This window comes from Saccostrea cucullata, unplaced genomic scaffold (assembly GCF_032062105.1).
Source record: "Saccostrea cucullata isolate Sc308-1 unplaced genomic scaffold, CSIRO_AGI_Scuc_v1 ctg143, whole genome shotgun sequence".
Classification (NCBI taxonomy): Eukaryota; Metazoa; Mollusca; class Bivalvia; order Ostreida; family Ostreidae; genus Saccostrea; species Saccostrea cuccullata.
The window spans coordinates 348167-372065 of NW_026937256.1; the positions used below are offsets into that span (position 1 = coordinate 348167).

General features: G+C 32.6%; 1 protein-coding gene across 1 annotated transcript in view; it reads right to left on the reverse strand.

The window, feature by feature from the left end:
• Positions 1–17032, reverse strand: part of LOC134247630 (bone morphogenetic protein receptor type-2-like) — a 31730-nt gene extending 14698 nt beyond the window's left edge. Inside the window, exons 1-6 of the mRNA XM_062729961.1 lie at positions 16858–17032; positions 12188–12337; positions 9013–9221; positions 8070–8157; positions 4115–4324; positions 3734–3919 (exon numbers count right to left, since the gene is read on the reverse strand). Of these exons, the coding sequence (XP_062585945.1) occupies positions 3734–3919; positions 4115–4324; positions 8070–8157; positions 9013–9221; positions 12188–12337; positions 16858–17017 (1003 nt within the window). The 5' untranslated portion in view covers positions 17018–17032. The remainder of the gene's footprint in view (positions 1–3733; positions 3920–4114; positions 4325–8069; positions 8158–9012; positions 9222–12187; positions 12338–16857) is intronic.
• Between the last annotated feature and the right edge of the window lie 6867 nt (positions 17033–23899).

Consider the following 23899-nt stretch of genomic DNA (forward strand, 5'->3'; position numbering starts at 1 on the left):
TCTAATTGTTTTTAAAAATTTGGAACACTAAAAATGTGATTTTGGCAAACTAAGTTTTTTTTTTCCCCTTAAGGATTAATATAAGAAATGCCATCCTCTGGTATCTCGCACAAATGCCTGTTAAGGTACCTCAATTTTTTTGTGAGTAAACATGTTAAAGTAGTAATTCTTCAATGACAAAATCTTGGACAAAATTATATATTATTGAGGAACATCTTGTCTGTCCTTAATTAATCATTGGTCAGATTGACATGCAGTCAGTGTGTTAACCTTGTATTGTTGACTTGCAAACACAAACCATCAAAACCATCACAACTTGACATACAGAGCTGTATTGATGTATTCTACATTGTATTACCTTATTTGAAATTGGACAAAATCTTTTTACATTTTACCATTGGAGTTACATTGAAGTCATGAAAACAGATCAGAATATGGTAAAAAAAAGAATAAAATGATCTGAATTATTTCAGTTTAAAGAATCTAAGGAATATTTAAGGAATAAAATATCCCTATACAGATATATACTTACTATTTCCCATAAAATAATTCTCCATTGATAAAATAAAAAAGTGATTGAAAACACCTTTTGAGCTGACAAGCAGGTAAAGCTATTGGAGATCCTATTTCTTATCAGCAACAAATTTATCCCTTATATTGTCATCAAAGCTCACTATCTATTGTCCAATCAAAAAACTCCTATATTAATATCACTATATCAGAATTTTTATACAACCATGTTGTTTATAATCTATTATAATGACTTAATGGGTCACTATTTAGATATACTAACAGCTTAGATATTATCTTTTTTATCCCCCCCCAATAAACAACCTTGATTATACAGTTCAATAGGAAGCAGTTTGGATGCCAATTTTCACTGATAAAAAATATCTTAGCAGAATTGTGTAGAGAGTTTGAAATGTGAAAAACAACATATTTTCAGTATATTGGACACATGCAGGTATTGAATAGTGAAGTGTTGTCTGGTTTCCTCATGAATATCAAGTTCATTTATAAACTGTAAATTTGGTTTATAAACTATACCAATATTTTATCAGGTGCCATTTCCTAAGAAAAGTAAACTGATTCAAAAATGGAATATTTAAACATGTATTAATTAATAGGATATCTACTTCAACATCATCATAAGACCACTTCATATAGATTTTTATTAATGCATTTTAAAATATATTTTTTCATAATTATTAAGCAGCATGATAAACATCTTTAAAGCCAAAAAAAAAAAAAGATTTTTATGGAACATGTATAATACATTGATAGTATTAATTAAGTGTTACTGCATAACTGTAGTGTTATGGTTCTATCTTTTAAGTCTTTCACCTTGCTTGATACAGCTAGAAGTGGTGCAAAAATATTTACAGTGCAATGTTTTCTGTTCTCCTGATTCCATTGGTTAATCAACCTCCTTTCATTCCCTAATTCTAAATACATGGATTCATTAACCAAACTGTATATTTTATCTACCTCCCAACCCTGTATAGTTGTCTTTATGGACCAATAAATGTGCTTTGATTTTTTAGTTGGATGGCAGAAATTCAAAACAATCAAGTTAATTGGTCTATAGAGACGATTATAAAAGACTGGGAGATTAATGGTGTGTTCCCCGAACGTCTAAAACCTATATAAACAGTATAATTATCACACCCAATTAAGAGGTCCTCTGAGGGGTACAGGTAGAGTTTACCTGTGTTACCTGTGTTAAACTGTATGAATAAACTACCTGCATTTATATGACTGTGTCAAAGACTTATAAGTTATATAGGAAAAATCTTACCGATAAGTCCTATAAAATGAATTAAATGTTGTTCAGTTTTTAAAATATTTTTTACTCAAATGTTCAAAGTATTTACTGGGTATTTAGAGTCAATCTATAATTAACAATGTTTCAAAAATCTTACCAATAATTCCTATAAACTGAATTAAATGTTTTTCAAATGTTAAAAATATTTTTCTACTCAAATTTTTAAAGTATTTATTTTAATTTTGTAGTATAAATCTACCTTTATTTAAATTAGAAAAAAAGTTTATTTTATTGTGCTAATTGATCTTGACATTGTAGATATATTCTATTTATTTTTTTTTTTCAATACATCCATTGAATTCTTTTATTTTTTTTATGGTACTTAATAATTTTATTGTCCGTTTTTAGCTAAAGTTTTTAGCATTTACTCTGAATACAGTATTTATACATTTAATATAACAATTTATCATTTTCAAAATCATTTTAAGTCTCCATAATTAAACTTAAATCTTAAGATTATTAATTTTTTTTTATGTATTTGTGAAAATGTACAAAGAAGCATATATGTAGCATTCAAAAATTTGAAAACAAATCATTTTACTGTGAATTTTGAATATAATTTCAACTAACAAAAAAAGAAAAATAAATATTACATTTGATTTAGAATATTAAATCAAGATAACACTGGTAACCTCTACCTGTGCCCCTCAGAGGGCCTCTTAATTGAGTGTGATAATTATACTGTTTATATAGGTTGTTAATAGACACATATACTCTAGAAAGGGGAGGAGGTAATCGACCATAGCTGCAGAAATGTAGCTCTCAATCTGCTTGAGAACAGTATGATAGAAAAAGCAGAGGTACAGTTCCAAGCATTGTAAAAACCTTCGATTTAAGCTGCTGCATTTTTGTCACTCACTTCAGGTATTATTTCTTATATTTTATGTTTTCCTCAGCTCAAAAAATGATATCCGATAATTAATCAAATATTCAACTCCTTCCGAGTTTCTAACATTATATTTACTTTAAGGCTTTCAACAGTTCCAGAAGGCCGTTTGTGGTTATGGACGTAAACATGGGAATCTTTTAAACTGACATTCCAAAACCATTGAGGACAGTTTCGGACCGTTAAAAGGTAATTAAAGTACCAAAAATAGGAGTAAAATATACGATTTATTATCAGATTCCATTCTAAGAGCAAACCAAAGCATAAACTAAAAGTAATAATACCTGACTTGAGCAGCAAAAAATCGGTGAAAATCGAAGGTTTTTTACAATGCATGGATCTGTCCAAATTTTCTCAAGCAGAGAGCTCAAGTTCTGCAGCTAGACTGCCCAATGCTGAAACTAGGAGGAATTCTCCCAAACAGTGTGCAGAAAATCTTAATATATACCTGCCATAAATTGCACAAATGGCCCGACCCCACAATCATAATCTAAGAATAAACTTAAAGTCAAAATTTTGATTTTTATTTAATATCTTGAGATTTGTTTAACGTATTTGCTTAAAAATTTGTATGTTTAAATTCATGTGATAAATATTTTCTTTTGCTATCAAACGTCCACTGGTGTAAAATTTTGAATTAAGCCCATTCTGAGTGTAACAGGAAGGGAGAAAATGTATGGCTGGACCAGGAATCGAACCAGGGATCCCAGTATTTCCAGTCAGGTCCCCTGCATTTTCTCCTCTCCCGTTACATTTGGTGCCGTGCCATGCCCTGGAACTGACAGGTGAGAGGCCTTCCAGAGAGAGCCTGGGTTGGCGTCTTTGGAGGGCCAAAGACCTTTAAGGAGGGAGGAATGTGGCGGTCAGCCAGGTTCGATCGCCGGTGGCCAGATAGCTCAGTTGGTAGAGCACCTGACCGGAGTTTCACGGGGCCCAGGTTCGACCAATGCATTCTCCTCTCTCCCATTACATGAGTACATGGACTTAGATTGGATAGTAATTACAATGAAACAAATACCCACCTGGAGTTATAGAGTCCACTGGTGAAGACACGCTGATGTTGACATCTGAGATGTTGTTGTTACATAGGTTGCCAATACAACAGCAGAACTTGGCTCTTTTGTGGGTGCCTAACATCTTGTATGGAGTACTTGACCTACAAACACCTTCACTACACCAGCCATTGTCCGGCTTAGACTGGAAGCATCCTAAAAGGAAAGAGCAATTCATATGATTACCACTTTTATTTTCTTCTCTAGAATAAAGAGCAATTTCAACAAAACTTGGCACACAGCATCCATTGGTAAAGGGATCCAAGTTTCTTCAAATGAAAGATCACATCCGAGAAATTAAAGGCCCAGTGGCCAGAACTCTCAAATGAGTCAGTTACATTTAGTACTTGCCTTGTTTGATTATTGTTAAGGACTCTGTGTCATTTTCCTGGTCATAAGACCAGATGGTAAAGCATGAATCGTCCTCTTTCTCACATTTCTGTAGCTGTTTGCCCATCTCCTGTGTGGTAGAGTCCTGAGAGGCCAGTATTGGAGTGCTCGATACCTTGGATGTTTTGAAGTTGTTTGGATGATCATAGAAAGCACATGTTAGAGATGGCCCTGAAATTAATAAATCTGTATAACAAAGGCTACCATATTTACTCTCAAGATTTGAAGAAAATGTTCCACCTGTATCATAATTATATGTATATATCCACTTTTGACTGCAAGAAAATAACTGTTAATAGCTACAATTTAGGCTATAAAAACCAAGGAGCAGATCTCAAACAAAATGTATATAATACATCCCCCCCCCCCATGGTACCCCTGACCCTGGGGCCTTGAAATCACAATTCTGGAAGAGTGCTAAAAACAGCCTCTTATACCCAAGAGCAGAGAAGAAAATTTTCTGTGTATTTTCACTATATATGAAGGGATACCAGTGCAGGCCAACAAAATTTTGGAAGAGGTAGCCAGTCATAAAGTTGTGTACACATAATTATTTGAAACATGTATTTGTTATATTTGAATACCATGAATATGTCACAATTTTGGTAAAGGTCCACATCAAACTACTCACTTAGTTAATTTATTTAATCCAGGAGCAGAGAAGAAGATTTTCAAAGAATTCATATATTTTCACTATATTCTAGAGCCCCACCCTAACACCATGACTCCAATTTTTGAGTTCATCATAACTATGCACTTAGTTAGTCTATTTAATACCCAGGAGCAGAGAAGAATATTTCATAAAATATATTGCAATACAATGACGAAAAATATCGTATCGCAATACGATTTTGTAATATCGATATATTGGCAATATGCTTAGATTAAGGAATTTTGCCATTAATGTAGAAATTAATGTATGGAAGTTTGTTATTAAGCCAAACAGTAAGACAGAAGTTGTTTTGTGGGGACATTTCAGAGCATAACTTAAATGAAATCAACAAGATTTTTTGTACGCGTTGGTTATTTATCATAGTTATGTACATTCTGCATGTAAATTAAAGTAAATTTAGAAAGATAATGCCATTTAAATTACATTGAAAATATTTAAAACAATACATTTTATCGCAATACAGTTTAAAATATCGCAATATATCGCAATCCCTGTATATCTTACAGTTTCTCAGTCCCATGACTCCAATTGAGTTCAAGAAACAAGGAATGTTTGTGAAACACTTAACCCCCCACCCCCCACCCCCCAAAAAATAACTAGAATTTTTTAAAGTCCAAGGAACATACTGTAAATGTATGTTATTTGGCTGCGTATTCTTTTTAGCACTTTTGGCGGAGAGAAACTTTCGCTAATTCAGTACAACGCTAAATGTCTTCCACATATACACATAAATAAGAACATTGAGGAATGTGCTAAATCTAATCCATGCTAAATTGTTCAAAAATCAATTTCCACCAAATATCGTACATGCTTAATATAATACATTTACAGTATATCTGTCTAAAAAATTGCTCTATCTCACCAAAAACAGAAAAAACCTAGATATTCTTATGATAACTCTGTATACCAAATTCCATTTCAGTATGTGCAACCCCTGCAAAGAAAATGAAGGGAAATTGTTGGTAGAACAACCAACAGACAGACTGACAGCAAAGTAGTATGGCCAACCTTCTTTGAAAGGAGACATGAATATCAAATACATATTGAATAAACAAAACAATTTCCCATGCAGATGCATTGTACTTTTAAAGTATACATAAGTAGCATTTAAATTTGACATTGAAAGTAGCTGAAAGCAGAGAAAGAAATAATTTTTTTTTTAAATCTACATTTCATGATTAAACAAGAGGCCTATGAGCCACAAAACTTGCCTGAGTGATGAGAAAAGTGATCAGAAAAGCTCAATTGAGCTTTCAGCTCAGGTGAGCTGAAATTAATTTATCATATGTACTAGGAACACGTGCTTTTGTTTATTATGTGCTAATAAAAGCGAGAGTAGCTATTGGTCAGTATTTAAAGGCCGATACCTGTTGAACAGGTGAACAGGTATTCAATTTAATCAGGCTTTTAATTCATTCGAAGGCTTTGCTTTGCGACATTCACACCCACCCACCCACCCTCTTACTTCACCCTCTTACTTGTATTTTGTTTAATAAAGAAAGTTTATTTGAAGGATTGATCAAACTGTTTTCATCACAAGAAAATTAAAAAGTTTGCACTGAACAGATTAATTATATAGAAGGGAAACAATTTGCTTAGTCGCTCTAGATAATTTTATGTAAAATTTCATATAAATGTAAGATTGTTGTTTAATGGTACATATTAGCTACATCTAGTCGAAATGTGTTTACAGATTTACAACATTTATGTAACTTACATTTATTTTGCACAGGTTTTACTTAAACTAGTCGATTAATTGTACATTATAATTTATGACACTTACGTAAGTTTGTGAGAATGAGTCTGCCATTCATTTTGTTTACCTCGCAATTGCTGCGGACTTACAGGTTTCCACAGTTTTTTCAACATAAATCGATGTTGTTTTTTTTATGGTTTTATGGCGAGGGAAGCATAATTGTGTTCATACATGCATTATATTATGTTTTTAATCAGTGAAGTGAGGACATATAAAAGCATTGTGTTAAAATGCATTTTGTACTGTGATTAATTATTTTTTGATATATTGTAGAAGGAAGGTAGAGAATCGGTACCATTGAAGACTTGTGTTTTGTAAATGTATACGTCTAATAAACACTGGCAAGCAAGCGCTTCCATTCCTATATAGACAAGTGTTCTTGTTTTGATTGTAAATAATTTATGTTCGTTTGAGTGAAACGAATTAGAACATAGACAGATTTTTTCTCTCGGAAATGTCCCTATCATTTAATTCCCGAAGTACTAACAATTCAACGTTTATGTTTATGTCTATCACTTCTTAAGTGATAGACACAGAAAGGTTAATATATAGCAAGTTTTTATGCAAATGATTTTCTTTTTTTTTCTTTTTATAGAAAAAAAATTAACAAGTATGTCAAACTTCATTATCATTTCTATGCCAAATTCATATCCTTCTTAGCATCTGAGTCGATCTGACATTTAATTCCACAAAATGTATGATTTTCCTACTGGTATATAAATTAAACTCAAATGTACTTGAAAAAGTTATTTGTATTGAGTCATAATCGGTACATTAAAACTGTACTTCTGCTTCTAGTGCCATCTACTGCATATCTGCCCTTCCTCAAGATGCAATATTCTTAGTAAAATGGCCATCCATGTCAGGTAACTGGTGAGTGTAGAGAAGTTTTAATGTATATTCTGGAAACTTGACATCAAATGGGTGCATCACCACATTGAACTGACTGAAGAGTCAATTAAGGCCAATCACAATTTCTGTTACTCCAAAAAGGAAGTGATTGTCAAAGATCATACTGTAAATATACTACATTTGGTGTGTATGGCGGAAATTCAATCTTCAACAAGTTAGCGTACTTGCCGTAGATTTGATTTAGCGCTGTCTGAAGTTGCTAGTTACAAAAGTTAATAAACAAGACATTTAGCAATGTACTTAAATTAGCTGACTCTGCTTTCCGCCAAAATCGCCAAATAGAATACACCACTAAATGTAATATAGTATTATTACACAAATTGATTTGAGTAACTGCAATACAGCCAAGCTTTAATAACCTGTATAATAATAATCTGGAAAATTTATTTATCTGAATGATTTGCCCAGAAACCTATGAGTCCTGATAAATGAGGCTAGATTGTTTTGTGTTATTTATAAAACCCATACAAGATTTTTATCACATGTTGATAGGCTACATAAGTAATTCACTGGTATAAGTCCTAGCAAAATGTACTATTAAAACTACCACTGTACAATGATTGTCATATATTTACCTTTGTTGATTTCTGGCTGGACATCCAGAGCTGATTCTTGATCATTCTCAGAGTAAAATGGCCATTTTGTATTGGTCTGCTTTGATGGCTTTAAAAAAAATTCAAAAAATAACTTGCACTTGCAAATACTTATAATCGTTTAAAAAAGCTCATCAGTATACTTTAAACAAGAGGCTCATGAGCCACAACTTTCATCTGAGTCACCTAGGCCCTGTTGTTCTTCAGAACAGTGGCCCCATTCTAGCACCCCCCCCCCCATTTTAACACAGTTTGGGGATGCTTACCCGGTACGAAACAAGAGATGTTTGCAAAACACTTATGCCCCCTACCCCAAAAAATTGGAATTTTTTGTAAGTCCAAGGGGTATAACTCTGTCCCAAATTGCTTGATCATAGCCAAAACAGAACTTGGCCTAGATATTCATATGATAGATCTGTTTACTGAATTTCATTTCAGTATGTACAACCTCTGCAAAGAAAATGAACGAAAGTGCAAATAAATGGAATTTTTCTAAGTCCAAGGGGCATAACTCTGTCAAAAATAGCTTGAACGTACCCAACAGAAAACTTGACCTAGATATTCTTATGATAAATCTGTATACCAAATTTCATTTCAGTGTTGTGATGAAAATGAATGGAAACTTGTTGGACCGACAGACAGAATGACCAACAGACAGCAGCAAAGCAATATGCCCTCCCTTCTTCCAAAGGGGGCATAAAAATATCAACTGATGTCCATGCTGTTATTAAGATGATTTTTAAAGTCTTTTCCCAAAAAATTCTTCTGTAAAACTTTCTTTCTCTATGAGGGCCCCATTGTGAAATTTCCCCAAAACTTTGAGACCATAATTTAATCATGTACATTTGTCAGTGATATAAAATGGAGCTGTCGAGATTCTTCATAAAAACAACAGAATACATTTGACAGCTGATATTGAACTCACTTGTTGGAACAGAGATGATGATTTCCTGCTGACAGGGGGAGATAATCTGGCTGTGTTGTATGTTTTATATGTCACAATGACACCTTTCTTCTGGACAACATTGCACTGGTCAGTGCTACAGCAGCAGAACTTGTGCTCTGATTGGCTGGACTTCACATTCTGTTCACATGAAGTGACCATACATTCGTCTTTGTGACTTCCCATGCAACCTACAAATCAAATACAAGTTTAGCTTTCAATAAAGCTCAAGAAAGGTCCAAGAATGACAGAGCTGCATATCCTATACCCCACCCCCACCCCTCCTCCCCAGCATTAACTCATAATCATAAGCCTCTTTAAAAAAATATTTTGCAGTTGTATTAACCTGACCCTCTCCCCATCACTACCAATTTCAAATTCAAATTAAAAGAAAAGAGATGCCTATTAAAGTATTTAGCAATAATATCTTGAACCCCTACCTCATATCTACCAAAAACTATTCAACTATAGGGGCCTGTTTCAACAATTCTGCACTCTGGCTTCAGTTTTTTTTATAGGGGGTTCATTATTTTGCTGTAATACTTTGAACTAAAGAATTATTTGACACTGACTTGAAATTCAAATCTCTTTGTGTGCAACAATTTTCATTCTATGCATCTCAATATGATTCTAGATTCTTTGAAGTCCGAGAAACTGAGTTTTAAAAAGATGACATTTGTACCCCTATAAAAGTACAAAAATAATTATGTACATTTTGGAAAAATCAAATTACCAACTAATAAATCCTTATATGCCTGTTTTTCAAACTTACCGTAATATGAAATTTTAAGTGATTTAATTTTGACATCTTCCAATGATAGTATAAGCTTCATACAAAAAGTTGAAGAAAAAAAAAAACTTAAATATCAAACAAGTGTGAAAAACATGATTTTTTTCTTTAAATGTCTGGGTATTACTGTATAATGGGTATTTTTAACGTGCTGCTAATTAATACAAATTTTTATGAGTTTTATAAATTAATCCATAAAATTTAAACACGTAAAATTTCACAGAAGTAAAAAATGCCTTGCATATATTTTCAACATCATATGTATAAGAGTAATGCTATTTGCCATTCATCCAAGTCCCAGGTGGCTATAGAATTAGTACTGTTGGTATTTTTAAGCACTTTTAGTTGATAATCAATTGGGATCAAACAGGTAAATCATAATTTACTTGCACAAGTTAATTCTTTACAACTTACTGCACTGTTATGCAGCATAGTACACTTAATGTTCTCGTCATAGAAATATAGATGATGTTACCTTTCCCTGCAAGCACTTTATAGCGCGGTACAAGGTTTCTCTAACATTTAGAGTAAATAAAATTATGACATAATATTTAACAAGATTATAACTTTTCTCATTTTATGAGATTTAAGCAAGTATAAAATAGAGGGGAATTAGCATTAAATTGAAGGTTATATGTAATTTTGAAAGTGCATGAAAAATGTGTGATTGCAGGTAAAGGGTATATGCATTATTTTGCGTTAGAAATAGGAAATGGTATATGCGTTAAAATGTGTGAGTCATCTTTTATTCCCGATTCGTCAGTTTAAAATCAATCCGCGACGATTAATTTCCGTGACCGAGGAAACATTCTCTACCAATCCTTAGCAAAATGAATGCTTCAATATCTATATTTGCGAGTTAAAGGAGGTCACGGAACTCGTGGATATTTCTTGCAAGCGAATAAAAGTTGGTATACAGTACATGCATTAGTACATTTAAAAGACACATAATTTCTGATAATGACTTCATTATTATAGCTAGGTCTTCCAAATATGACAGTTTTTTTCTCAGTATTTGGCCTTTTTTCGTTTTGTGTGCTTCGAATAAAATCTTAGAATTTTTGATACACTGAAACACTGTCAATTAGATTATTATGAATTGAGTTGTCTCTCTTTGTTTCCTGTAAAATCAAGACAAACACATGGTGCGCAGCAATAATGATACTTCGCAATATGTATTTAAAAAACAGGAATAAAAAAGGCCTGAAGAACTGGAATTTTACCTCCGACAATTTTAATTTTTACATACATATTCAATTGGTAAAAGATTAACGCATAAAAATTTAAATCAACCAGACAATAGTCAAACATGAGTCTGTTTTCTCTGTCACAAGATCTCTCAATTAAGTGGCTACAGATCTGTAGCGTTATGGTTTTAAATATTCGTCTTTGACCATAACGCTACAGATCCTGTACTGCAAAAAAGGTGCAATTTACGGCGCAATATTTTTTGCACACTCTTGGAGAGAATTTCTCCACTTTCCAGCATTGGTTAATTAACTACCTTTCACTTCCTAATTCTAGGCACATTATTTAACTAATCTGTATATTTTGTCCATCTCCCAACCCTTTATAGTCGTCTCTACAAGTGATAAACTCGCTTGATTATAATTATTTGTGTAGAATTAGGGAGTGAAAGATAGTTGATTGATCAATGCTATAGAAAGTGGAGAAATTCTCCCAGAAAGTGCACAAAAAATATTGCGCCGTAATTTTTTTGCATAACGGAATCTGTTGCGTTATGGTCAAAGACAAATATTTAGAACCATAACGCTACAGATCTGCAGCTACTTCATGATTTCATTCAACTGATTATTATCACTTACATGTCTAATGTATTTTATATTTCATTGCATAACAAATAAATCATGGTTATGTCTGCCCAAACTTAACATTGTGTTGTCTTACTTTATGTCACGGCTGCAGTTCCTAAGTTTAAGGTTAAGGTAATTAATTGAGAGATCATGCGACAGGGAGAACACTCATGTTTGACTGTTGTCTGGTCTTGATGCATTTTTTCCTCTGCTGTTCCTATTTTAGCTTGAAATTGATCTTTTTTTAAAGGAATATTTGACCTCACTAAGGCATGTTTGAGGAAACAGTTCGAGATTTGATGTTTCCAACATATCATCTGATTTTTAATGATTTACCAGACAGAAACGGTATTTATAAACACATAATTTGGTGAATTCAAAGACTTTTTAGTGAGATATCATTACAGTACTTAAAAATGAGTCAACAGCAAAAATACAAGAACCCTTAGGGAAGAAAAACCTTAATGATGCCTTTTTATTATGGTAAACTGCAGTTTCTTAATTTCAGTAGTAACAGGAAGTTTGATCTATGTCATTTTCATGCATGACTCACCCTGTTGCAGAACAATCACATGATCAGGCTTTTCCTGTCGCCATGACGCAAAGCAAGCAAATGGGCAGTCTATCGTCTGGTTGTCATGGTTACTACCAGGTGATGATTCTAATGATACATATTTCTGGCACATGATACCAAATGCATTACCTAAAAAAATTACAGACATATTATTATTAAATTAGTCTGCACAAAAAAAAATGATTGCGTCCAACTCAAATTTAAAGATCGGAGAAGCCATTGTGTTAATTTTTTTAAGATTTAAATAATTAAGCATCAGTTTGCTAATAATTTAGATATCAATCCATCCATCTTTAAGTTCTACAATCTACTTAGTTCATTGAATAAATAATTAAATGAATCTTTACACGGTACATGTATCTTTGTTTAATAGTATAAAGACATAGGGAATACAAGTGTACTTGCAAAATGTAATGTTCGTCTCATGTGCGTACTAATTTTCCCCACCTCTAAATTAAGCATTTATATCTACCAGGTAATAACTATTTTGAATTAAAAATAAATAAATGTCAGCTTGAGTTATCATTGCTACCTTAATTTTCTCATTACAGATGGGGTACATTGTCATTATCTTAATAGTGATGGAGGGCATTTACACTCCATGTGATGTCTTTTGTGTAATGAAATAAATACAAAATCAATCTTTTCAAAATGAAGAAATTAAGCTTTAATATCTTTTATTTTTCATTTATACTATTTTTTTCATTAAAAAAATGTTTATAACCCTTGACCAATTTTCTTGGCACCCAAGTTTAAAGCACCCATTTGGGAAGATATGTGTATGCATGCATGGTTTCAATCGATATTGTATTGCACACATCTACATAATAGACATTAACATAAAAGTCACATTATCTTTATAAATTCATCTCAATGATGGAACCAGCTTCATTAAAAGTTGATGGTACTCTGTCACCTTCCGTGCTATTGTGAACACTCTCATTGATAGAAAGGCCAAAAATGCCTTTGCCAGGAAGCAATATATTTTTGAAAAGAAAGGGCAAGCTAGTGCATCTATATACATAAATATGTACTAGTATATTGATTACAAAGAAAGTAAATCTATTTAAAAACTTTATCATAAATACTAAGGAGAGTTTCAAAGAAACAGATATGCAATTCCACAGGCATATAAAATATAGAAAGCTGGAGGAACATGTATTCTCAGAGCAGAAAACAATAATGACCTTCATCTAAGAGGATAGACAAACAGACACCCACAAAACAAGGCATACAACAAAGGTGTAAATTCTAGGCTACATGTAAATGCACGTACATTACCTAAAAGCAGGAAAAAACAAAATACAGACATTCCCTCAACATTTACTTAAATGGTTGGATAACAAATAGAAGGCAGAAAGGAAAAACAATGTCAAAAAATAAAAAGACCAGAGAAACCTTTAATAAAACAATAATACCCTAGAAGATAACTTTACAAATAAGGATGGCAATCCAATAAATGTTTGTGACCAGTAAGTCATAATTTTTCTGACTGAGTAGTTTTTGGTAAGTGTCCATCTGTTTGTCTGTTAATCTGATTATCAGTAACCTTTGCCATACTTACTATTTAAATTATTTGTGCTAGGACTTTAATGTTTTATATACCGGTTTCTTGTGTCGAGAACATTCTTTGGATACATGTATGTACTAAGAAATTTGACCTTTCAAGCCTTGAAATTTAACCTACTTTTGCAAAATTTTATCAACCTTTAACCCTTGCCATATTATTTTAACAACTGGTGCTAGATATTATAAAAAGAAATGTTTGTGAAACACTTATGCCCCAACCCCACCCCTTGGTCAAACATTATATGGTGCACAAGGGAAGCAAATAATTGCCATTTAATTAACTCCAAGGTTAATAACTATGTAAAAAAAATTGCTCAATTATACCCAAAACAGACCTAGATAAAGTCTTATGATAAATCTGTATACCAAATTTCATTTTAGTATGTGCAGCCTCTTCAAAGAAAATGAAAAGACACTGCAAATAACTGAATTTTTTTTCTAATTAAAGTTCAAGGGGTATAACTCTGTCTAAAATTGCTTGACCAAAACAGAACCTGATATACATATTCTTATGATTATCTGTACTATGGCAAAAGTTCATTTCAGTGTGTGCAACCTTTGCTAAGAAAATGAATGGAAACTGCTGGTGGACTGACAGACAAACAGATAGACCAACCAACAGACAGCAGTAAAGCAATATGCCCTCCCTCCTTTGAAAGGTCATAATTAAGGAATGAATTTAATAGCTAGCCATTTTATACGGTATAAACTGGGTTGGGGCAGTTTACACTTTATAAACCGCCTCCTTATACCGTATAAAATGGGTAGCTATTAAATTCATTGCTAATAATTTAATTTTCATTCATTTAATGTAAGAATAAAAGATTATTGTTCTAACAAAATGACTTCAATTTGTGCACAATTTGAATGTAACGTTTTTGATGCATGTCATTGTGACGTAGGCAACCCATTTTATACGACATAAAATAATTTTTTATCCAATCAAATACATTGTTACAACCATAATTAAATTATATATATATAAATTCATGTGTATTCCATGAGAGCAGATCTAGAATTTTCTTTGATTATACAAACATTTTTGACCTCCAGACTTTGACTTTTGAGTTTGATCTACTTCTGAAAACTTTAACCTTGGGCCATAACTTTTGAACAGTTGGTGATAAGGCTTTCATTTATTATGTGTGTATTCTTTATGAAATTTTACAGCACCATATGCCAAGGGCTTATGAGGAGAGTAGTGTATCAGAAACAATTCTTTTGTGAAAGAGCACTCTTGACTTTGACTTAAATTTGTAAAAACCACCCATATAACTAATGGATGTCTGGTATTAGACTATTTCACTTATATATGAGTTCCTTGTTAGATGGTCTTTCCTTTAAAAAATTGGTACCAATATTTTTTACCTTACATCCTTGACCTATGAGTATGATCTGCTTTTGAAAAACTTAAACATATTTATCATATTTCTGAACAGTTGGTGCTAGAGCTTTCACATTTCACATCTCTCTGCATTCTCTGTGACAACTCAAGACCTTTCTTAACTCTCGATCTTGGAGTTTGACCTACATTTGAAAAAACTTTTCATTCATCTTTTAAAATCTGTTCCACTTTTTGGAAGATTTCTGGAATTTTCATGATACCATACATATTAATTATGACTACAATACATGAAGGAAATGTCAGATAAAAAATAAGTAAAGCATGCAGGTGAACATATAACATATATACATACTTCCTAAAATTGAGTTGAAATTTTTTTTTAAAGTATACATACACTGTAAATCATGTTCACTAACCATTTATGAAAATTGTAACAATGCAGAACTGTAAAATCTTAAAAACAAATTTCTCAACCATTGGCAATCCTTCTTATAAATGTGGTAAAAAAGGTCCTTAAGCAAACATAATTCTCCCACAACACAGCAGATTTTGAAATCAGTAAAGTTGTGGTTGGATAAAAATTTTCAAGAATAATATTGTTCTTCCTGTGTTTTAATTCAGCAAAGTCAGATTATATTCAGCTGATTAGCAGATCAATGAAATTTTCATTGAACTTCTTCCATTAAACAGGAGATAGCATGCAACAGAAAATGGTAAATTATTCTTAATGTTTTCCAAATGAATCCCCTAGGCTAGTCTAAATAAGGTGCTCCATCTCTTGTGTATTCCACTTTTTATGATTCCTTCAACATTGATTCGTTTAAATTGGGAATATGGGTGACCTAAATGTAAAATTACTGCTCTGTGTACTAATGAGGTACAAACACCCGATAGCAGAAAATCCTACTTGATGAAACATATTTCTGAATAAATATATTCTAATGTCCCATTTATTGTTACATCTTATTTGAAATACAATAAGATTTTAAGAAATGGCTACATGCAGTCATGTTACTATACAATTAACATCTTAATCTTAATCTTAAAAAAAATTGATCAATAAAAGGACTACTTGATAACTAATGTTTAAAAAAGATGGAACTCAAATTGTGTATATTTTTTGTATTTAATAAATTATTTAATCTATCTATTGTATTTTCCTCTTTCACTGTGCATTTATTTTTTTAAACCTGCCATCTTTAAATAGATAGCCCCTTCTTCAGTATAATCTTAAAAGCTTCGAACATATCAGGCTTTGAAAACATATACTCTGTGAAAAATAATGAAATGATAACATCATGCCACATACACATCTGAATATCACAATATTTTCATATTTCCTTCAGTGCATGTATCTTGCACTGCGTCCCTCTTTACGAACTATTATGTTAAATTTTGTGTATTGCAAATTAGGGCAAGTCTAGAGGTGTTCCAAACAACCGTCTAGACAAGCGACATAACATGACCTTTGGTGCACGGTTACTGGGGCTTGTAGCGAGTGTCAGTCCGTCTGGCATTGTAATTAACACACAAAACAATAAAAAGAAACAAAAAAATGTCATATAGATACAACTGAAAAAAGATAATACGTTATCAATGCCTTAAGATCAAACTAAAAATAACCTGCATTTATGATAATTATTCTAATGCCTTGCTTCAATGTCTGTCTGAAATCAGAATTAATTACGAATTTGGCCATTAGTTTTGATAAGAATTAATTATTTCTTTATCCTACCTGTGAATGATGACAGAATCAGGTACATACAGCCGATGATCGGTTGGAATAAAGACATTCTTCTCCTCCAATATTCCGACCCAGACATCGGCCATACTATTCCCTGCTTCACCGATATTCTAGGTCTATGGAATATCGTTTGTGTCTTTAACTCTGTCATAAGGTTTCGACAGAGAAGCATTGATCGGTTAATTAAGATAGATTTCAAACGATGAAGAAAGAGCAAATCCTAAAAAGTATTTCTATTCATTTTTTAAATTTATCTGAAATATTTTAATTTGAATTATTTGATATACCATTTGATAATTTTATACTTTCATATCAAAATGGGCTTTCATAATCTCTAAATCTTCGCTATTTTTGTAATTTCTTTAACAAATATTACAACTATGTACACTTTATATGCATGTCATTAACTCTGATGCTGAAAGAGAGAAAAAACATTAGAGAGAGAGAGAGAGAGAGAGCAGTAAAGACGTCATTGGTCATAATCAGATTGAGGCAATGATTGAAAAATTCTGCATGACGTCACAATTGTTAAACGTCACAATGAAGACATGTGCTCCCAGTTTTTATGTACATGCGGAACTGCCCTATTTGGTTTTCATCACTGGCAGGAAATTGATTAGGGAACAGATAGGAGTAAAAATATTAAAACCCTTTTTTTTTAATCATGACAGTTTAAAAGGATATCTATATTGAATTTGAAATCCAATTGATATTAAAAAAAAAATACTTAAAATAGTTATAGGATTATTCAGCAAATAGAAATTAAAAAAAGTTCATTCTTGCCTAAGTTGAAGTCTTCACCTTGCATTTAGTAATATATTCCAGAGCTGTTGCTGCCAAACTTTTCAATTGCAAACAAAACCTACAGTACATAGGTATTGAACATCTAAAAACAAAATCCTCATATGTGTTGTTGCTGCTCTAGTTTAAAATACCTCTGGACACATCCAGTACTGCATAGTGATGTTATTAAAATTGAAAATGAATTTAACATCGTGAAAGGTCATACATTATACCAAGTTCTTAAGTTCATTTCTTTTTTATGAATTTTGTCCAAAATTGTGCCAAACATTGGGCTAAATACAGTATTAAAAAAGAAGACCTGTACACTCTGTCAAAATGGATTTAGTTACAGAAATATATTATATAGAATCGTATCAGAAAAATTAAAAGTGAATGCGAACCATCTACCGGTTTAAATCCGTTTTCATTAAATCGGAGGTACAGACTACCAGAACAATAATACCCAAAATTTCTATAAAGTTTTGATTGAGTCTTGACTATATGCAGTTCCCTGCAATTTTGTGTTGATCCGAGTAATGTGTAGATAAATGCGCTGATTGTAAATCGGAGGAGGTGGGGGGAGGTGAAATTAATATGTTAAGTTGAAAGATATATCTTACTCTCTTTACATGTAGGTAAATCAAAACTGACTGTAAGGTTCCTAATGATTTGAAGGCAAGGTCAAGGTTACATGCTCTCATCTATGTAGCAATATTTTTAAAAATGCTTTGTTCCCCATGAACCTTTTAAACAAGGTGGATAAAGACTTTCGTCACTTCCCTCTTTGTCTGAATTTAAACCCCCCCCCACCCCCTCCGCTTAAGAAAGAAGAAAAGCATGTTCGGATCTAGATTGAGTGAGAGGGGCCATTGAAAGTTATGGTATAAAATTGCAATGCAAAAACTCAAAAGCTTCTTCATATGTCGCCTGAAAATGAAAGTTTTAGACGAAAACAGAAAACATGAATCTAAGACTTCGACCTTTTGGCCTCAAAATAGCCTTTAATAGGGGATCTTCCTCAGGCCATAGGGAGTTGTGGTATAAAATTCTATTGTAAAAGCTCGAAGACTTCTTGAGATATCGCACAGAAACAAAAGTTTAAAACAGACAAAACTGAGTTTATTACCGTGGCCTTTCATCATTTGACCTCAAAATCAACAGAGTCGTCTTTAGGCTATAGGAACATAACGTAAAATTCATTGCAAAAGCTCAAAGGCTTCTCGAGATATCGCACGGAAACGAAAGTATTGAAGATTGATAGAAATACAGACAGACGGACGGACAATAGGATAGACAAACCGAACTTATATCCACCACTTTCCGTGAAAGCAGATTGACCTCTCGAATCGTCCTTTTGCTTAGCTGCAGAACTGTAGCTCTCCGAAAAAATATATATTGATAGACCGGTCTATCAAAATATAATTATTATTTCGGAGAGCTACAGTTCTACAGCTACCTTATATGCTGTAAAATTATTTCAATCAATCAATAATGAATGAATGAAAGAATGAATGAAATAAGACAGTATATATATATATAGGGCCGCTGATACTAAAACAAATAAGTCCCACATGAGTCCTACATGAGTCCCACAGTAAAATAAAAAAAATATATATAATTTAATGTTGAATTATTGAAATGTATGACAAATAAGGTCATGATAAAAAAAAAATCAGTAATAAAAAATTCATCCATCATGTTAATAAAGATAAAAAATTAGATTTTTAAAGAAAGTAACACTCCTGGATGTAGAACATGTCAATAAAGAGTGTTTTTAATAAACTTGGAATTTTATAGTGATTTGATTTCACCAGGAATTTTATGTACAAAAAAAAAATAAAGTTGAATTTAATTTTGATCTGAAAAAATTTTCTTTTTTAATGAACAAATTTGATATACAGACTTCAGTAGCCAAACTTTAAATACTAGTAGTCCACAACTCATGATCAGGTTTTGAAATCCTGTAGTTGCATTATTGAATGTCAGCAATTTCAAAATGTAAATAAGTAAGTAAGTAGTAATTATAGTGACATTGTGCATTATACGAATTGTAATTTACGCCATAAACAAACTAAAGCTGATGTCTAATAAAAAAGGTGTTTTTCATCTTCAAGAGAAGGACTTGAACAGAATTTAACACCTGTTATAACAAAATAATAAACAAGTTTATTTTCCCCAAGTTCATCATATTCATAATATATATTTTCAGGATACCTGAATACAACTGAGTCCCAATTCTCTACTGAAAGATTTTCCATCACAAAAGTATCTTTAAGGGATTAAAAAACAAAACTTTACAGCTGGCATTCTGATTTTTGCGGTTTGATTCTTCCTTTTACGTAATTGTTATAAAATACATACCTTGTAATGTACCTCCAAAGAAATAAGATATCATTAAAATACTATAGTATACTGTTAGAACTGTTACAGAAGGCATATAAATCAGTGGACATTTAAAAGTTTAGTAAAATCATAAAAGTTAAAATTTAGATGACGTGTAACTTGAGGCAGATGTAAGAGTTATTGTTCTTTGTTTGTAAACGATCAGTAGAAAACATCTTTGAACTTCTTGCATTTTTAAAAACATAATTCAAATATAATAATAAAATTATAATATTTATGAATATTTGTTTTCGAAAAATACTGAAATTTTATCATTATTTGTGGGACTTGGAAACACTCTATTTATATGAGGGTACAGGAGTTATCGTTCTTTGTTTTTGTATTCAATTGTTGTAACCGGCTTCTAAAACCTTTTTTGTGATAAAATTTTATTCAAAATATATCTAAACAATGATAATCTATAAAGATATGTTATTAAATAATCATAAAATGTCATATTTCCTGGTGGGACTCATTATTTTTTTGTGGGACTCATGTGGGACTTATTTTCCCTGTGGGACTTGTTTTAGTATTACAGAACGGAGAAGTCAACTTTTACAGGTAAGAAGCACCTGTTATAACAAAATAATAAACACGTTTATTTTCCACCTAGTCCCAGAATATATATCTGTCAGAACAGTAAACTTCAAAGAAAAACACGGCTATCACGTCACAAAGTAAATAAATAAAATAAGAAAACGTGAAATAAATAAATGCAAAAAAAAGAAATAAATAAAGGGGGACCATAAGTGATAAAACCATATATATAACAACAAAAATAGGGTAAGACAAGCGGCTATTCAAAAAGGGTAAGTAGTCCTAGTCCTGTCTGTTATACGGAAACGGAAAATGTAAATCCGATTTGTGGATTACTTGTCATTTTTCATTTCCGGTTTAAGGTGGCCGAAAATTTCTGAAAGGGAAAGGTAATCACTTGTAGAAAAGCATACAATATTCTTAAAGTGTAGTGTATTAATTAATTTTTCACTTAGAGTCTTTTTTTGGAAAACTTCTAATGGACAACTTCATGTGGTGAAATAATAGAATTATATTTCATTTAATAGTGGTCATTTTGAATGGTCAAACAAAGGGTCTGTGCATGTTGAACGTCACACAGCCTTGTAGATTAATATATTTTAATACGCCAGTTTCGAGATTGTAACTCTCCTACGATAGAGGCGCAAAAAGTACCCATTTCAGCATGGAGGTGGGACAGGTTGTCTCTGTATACAAACGTGCATAAATAAAAGAACGATATTTATGGTTCTTACAATTTACTAAATATTATAGAAAGATAATAATGTTCAGCAGTGATGCATTTGATGATTTATCAAGCTCAACTATTCATATTTACAAATCTACTATTAATTTTCGGGTACTTGAAAACGAAAGAAACGTTGTAGTTTTTATAAAAAGTAACCAAAAAGTAACCAAATTTCTTGATTGTGTCATAGGGCGTAACTTTTCTTATTAAAGTCACAATACGTGAATTCGTATTTCTCCAAAACACAAACAGCTCAGATAAATTGTTCAATTATATTTTAATTACGATTCTTCACTTCAAGTGGAATAATAGCAATATGGTATATATCATCAATGGTGGTCTACAATAAATATGAATACCTTACGTACCGTTCATTCACACATTAAATATTTTAACTGAGATTTATATCATTATTTAATTCATAATTTAATTTACTGGTTATAAAATAGTTTAATTAAAATAACTTACCATGTAGACAGAATTTATACATTCCTATTTATTTAGGATAGGTTACATTGATGTAAGTCACCCGTAACGTCTGTCTCTGCGAGGGTTTTCATACGATGTGAATAAAAATATTATTTCATGCAAGGGTTAATAAAATTCGCGCCAGCCATGCGCAGTGACTAGAAAAACCAGTCAAACACACCCATACGCATTCCATACTCACCGTATGACATCAGAGGTCATGAACTTACAACCCATGAATGGATGAATGAAAGAAATGACGCATGCGCAAATTAAACCATAGTAAACATAGTAAATAATGATCCTGTGACATTCTCCCTGTGTAAGAGGAAAATGTCTCCTGACATTTTAACTAAAATAAAAAAATAATATGCAAATAACTATGATATGAAAAATATTAAACCAAACAATCTAATTAGCATTATAATCCTTAGTCATAATACTACAGGTACCTTGTTATGTATCATAACCATCAAACCTTAAAACTCTACTGTTACCTATATTGTAACCATTTAAAGTCATAAAACTATATACAATAAAGTCCATATACCTCTTGGCATCTACTGTTAGTCATAATAACTTAACTCTATCTGTGACATTCTTCCTGTGTCACTAACACTTACACATACCAAACCTGGTGATCTCCCACATACCAACTACCGTACCTGTCAGGAGCATTCTTAACCCTAGTGGATCTCCTCAGAGATCTGCGCGGCGAAACTATAGGACTTAGTACATTCCTAACATCACCATTTTGTGACAAAGATGGGGATGAAGGTGGTAAATCTATGTGTGGTACAGACAGAATGGGAGACTCATTGTCTGTCTTAACAGTCGAATTTGGTCCGAACTGTGTTGAATTATGAGAACCGCGACTTAAGTTGTCGGAACTAACTCTGCCCTCGGTACCGAAAGATTTATAACAATCATTCACATGGTGGATACTTGAAGTATCAGGCCTAGTCCGATCTCTACTACGTGTACTTACTCTGTATACCTCCTCATCACTGGATGATGAGCTATCATCCGAGTCAATAGGTCTCGTACACTGCCTCCTAGTCTGCTTTTCTTTTTTCTGTGGTAGTCCTTCACTGGTATCTGAAATATACATAAATGGTAATAATAAATTTCTGTGTAAGGTTTTGATCTTTCCTTTACCTGAATCTTTTTGAACTTTGTACACTGGAATGTCTTCATTTGGAATTTCTATAATCTTGTAAGGTTCTTTTTCCCATTTGTCTGATAATTTTTTTCCTGCTTTCACCAATACTCTAACCAATACTTTGTCTCCTATCTCTAACTTGGAATTCCTAACTTTGTTGTCATATTGCTGCTTGTATCTCTCCGTGTTCTTGTTCATGTTCGTCCTCGCAACTTTGTATGCAAAATCTAACCGCTTCTTTAACTTGTCAACATAATCCTCCCTACTCTTGGGCTTCTCAGATAACTCATCTATTCCTAGGTATGCATCTATAGCAAGTCTGGGATGGCAGCCAAACATCAAATAGTGCGGTGAGTATCCAGTGGTCTCGTGTTTTGTGGCGTTGTATGCCTGCACTAATGGTTTGATGTATGCCTTCCAGTCTTCCTTCTGATACTCCTCAAGAGTTCCAAGCATCTTCAGTAGAGTCTGATTAAAACGCTCCACATTCCCATTCCCCATAGGATGGTAAGGGGTCGTCCTGCTCTTACTCACTCCTGCGATGTTACATAACACACAAGCCTACTTTCAAAGTTCCTGCCTTGGTCGCTGTGTATTCGCTGTGGGAAACCATAGTAACTGAAGAAATTCTCATACAGGGCTTTTGCTGTTGTGGACGCTTTCTGGTTCCCCCCCCCCCCGCCACTGCGTACTTCGAGAAATGATCAGTTATTACTAGTATATCCTCAATATTTCCCTTGGATTTCTCTAAAGAAAGAAAATCTATACATACCAGTTCCATTGGCTGTGATATTTTGAAGGTGATGAGCTCTGATCTAGGTTGTTCTCTAGTCTTACTTCGAATACATTGTCCACAATGTTCAACTCTCTCTCTGATATCCATTCCTGGCCAATAAAACGCCTTCGAACAAGCCAACTGGTCTTTTCTCTTCCCTGATGTCCTAAATCGTCATGTAAACCTTTAAACACTACTC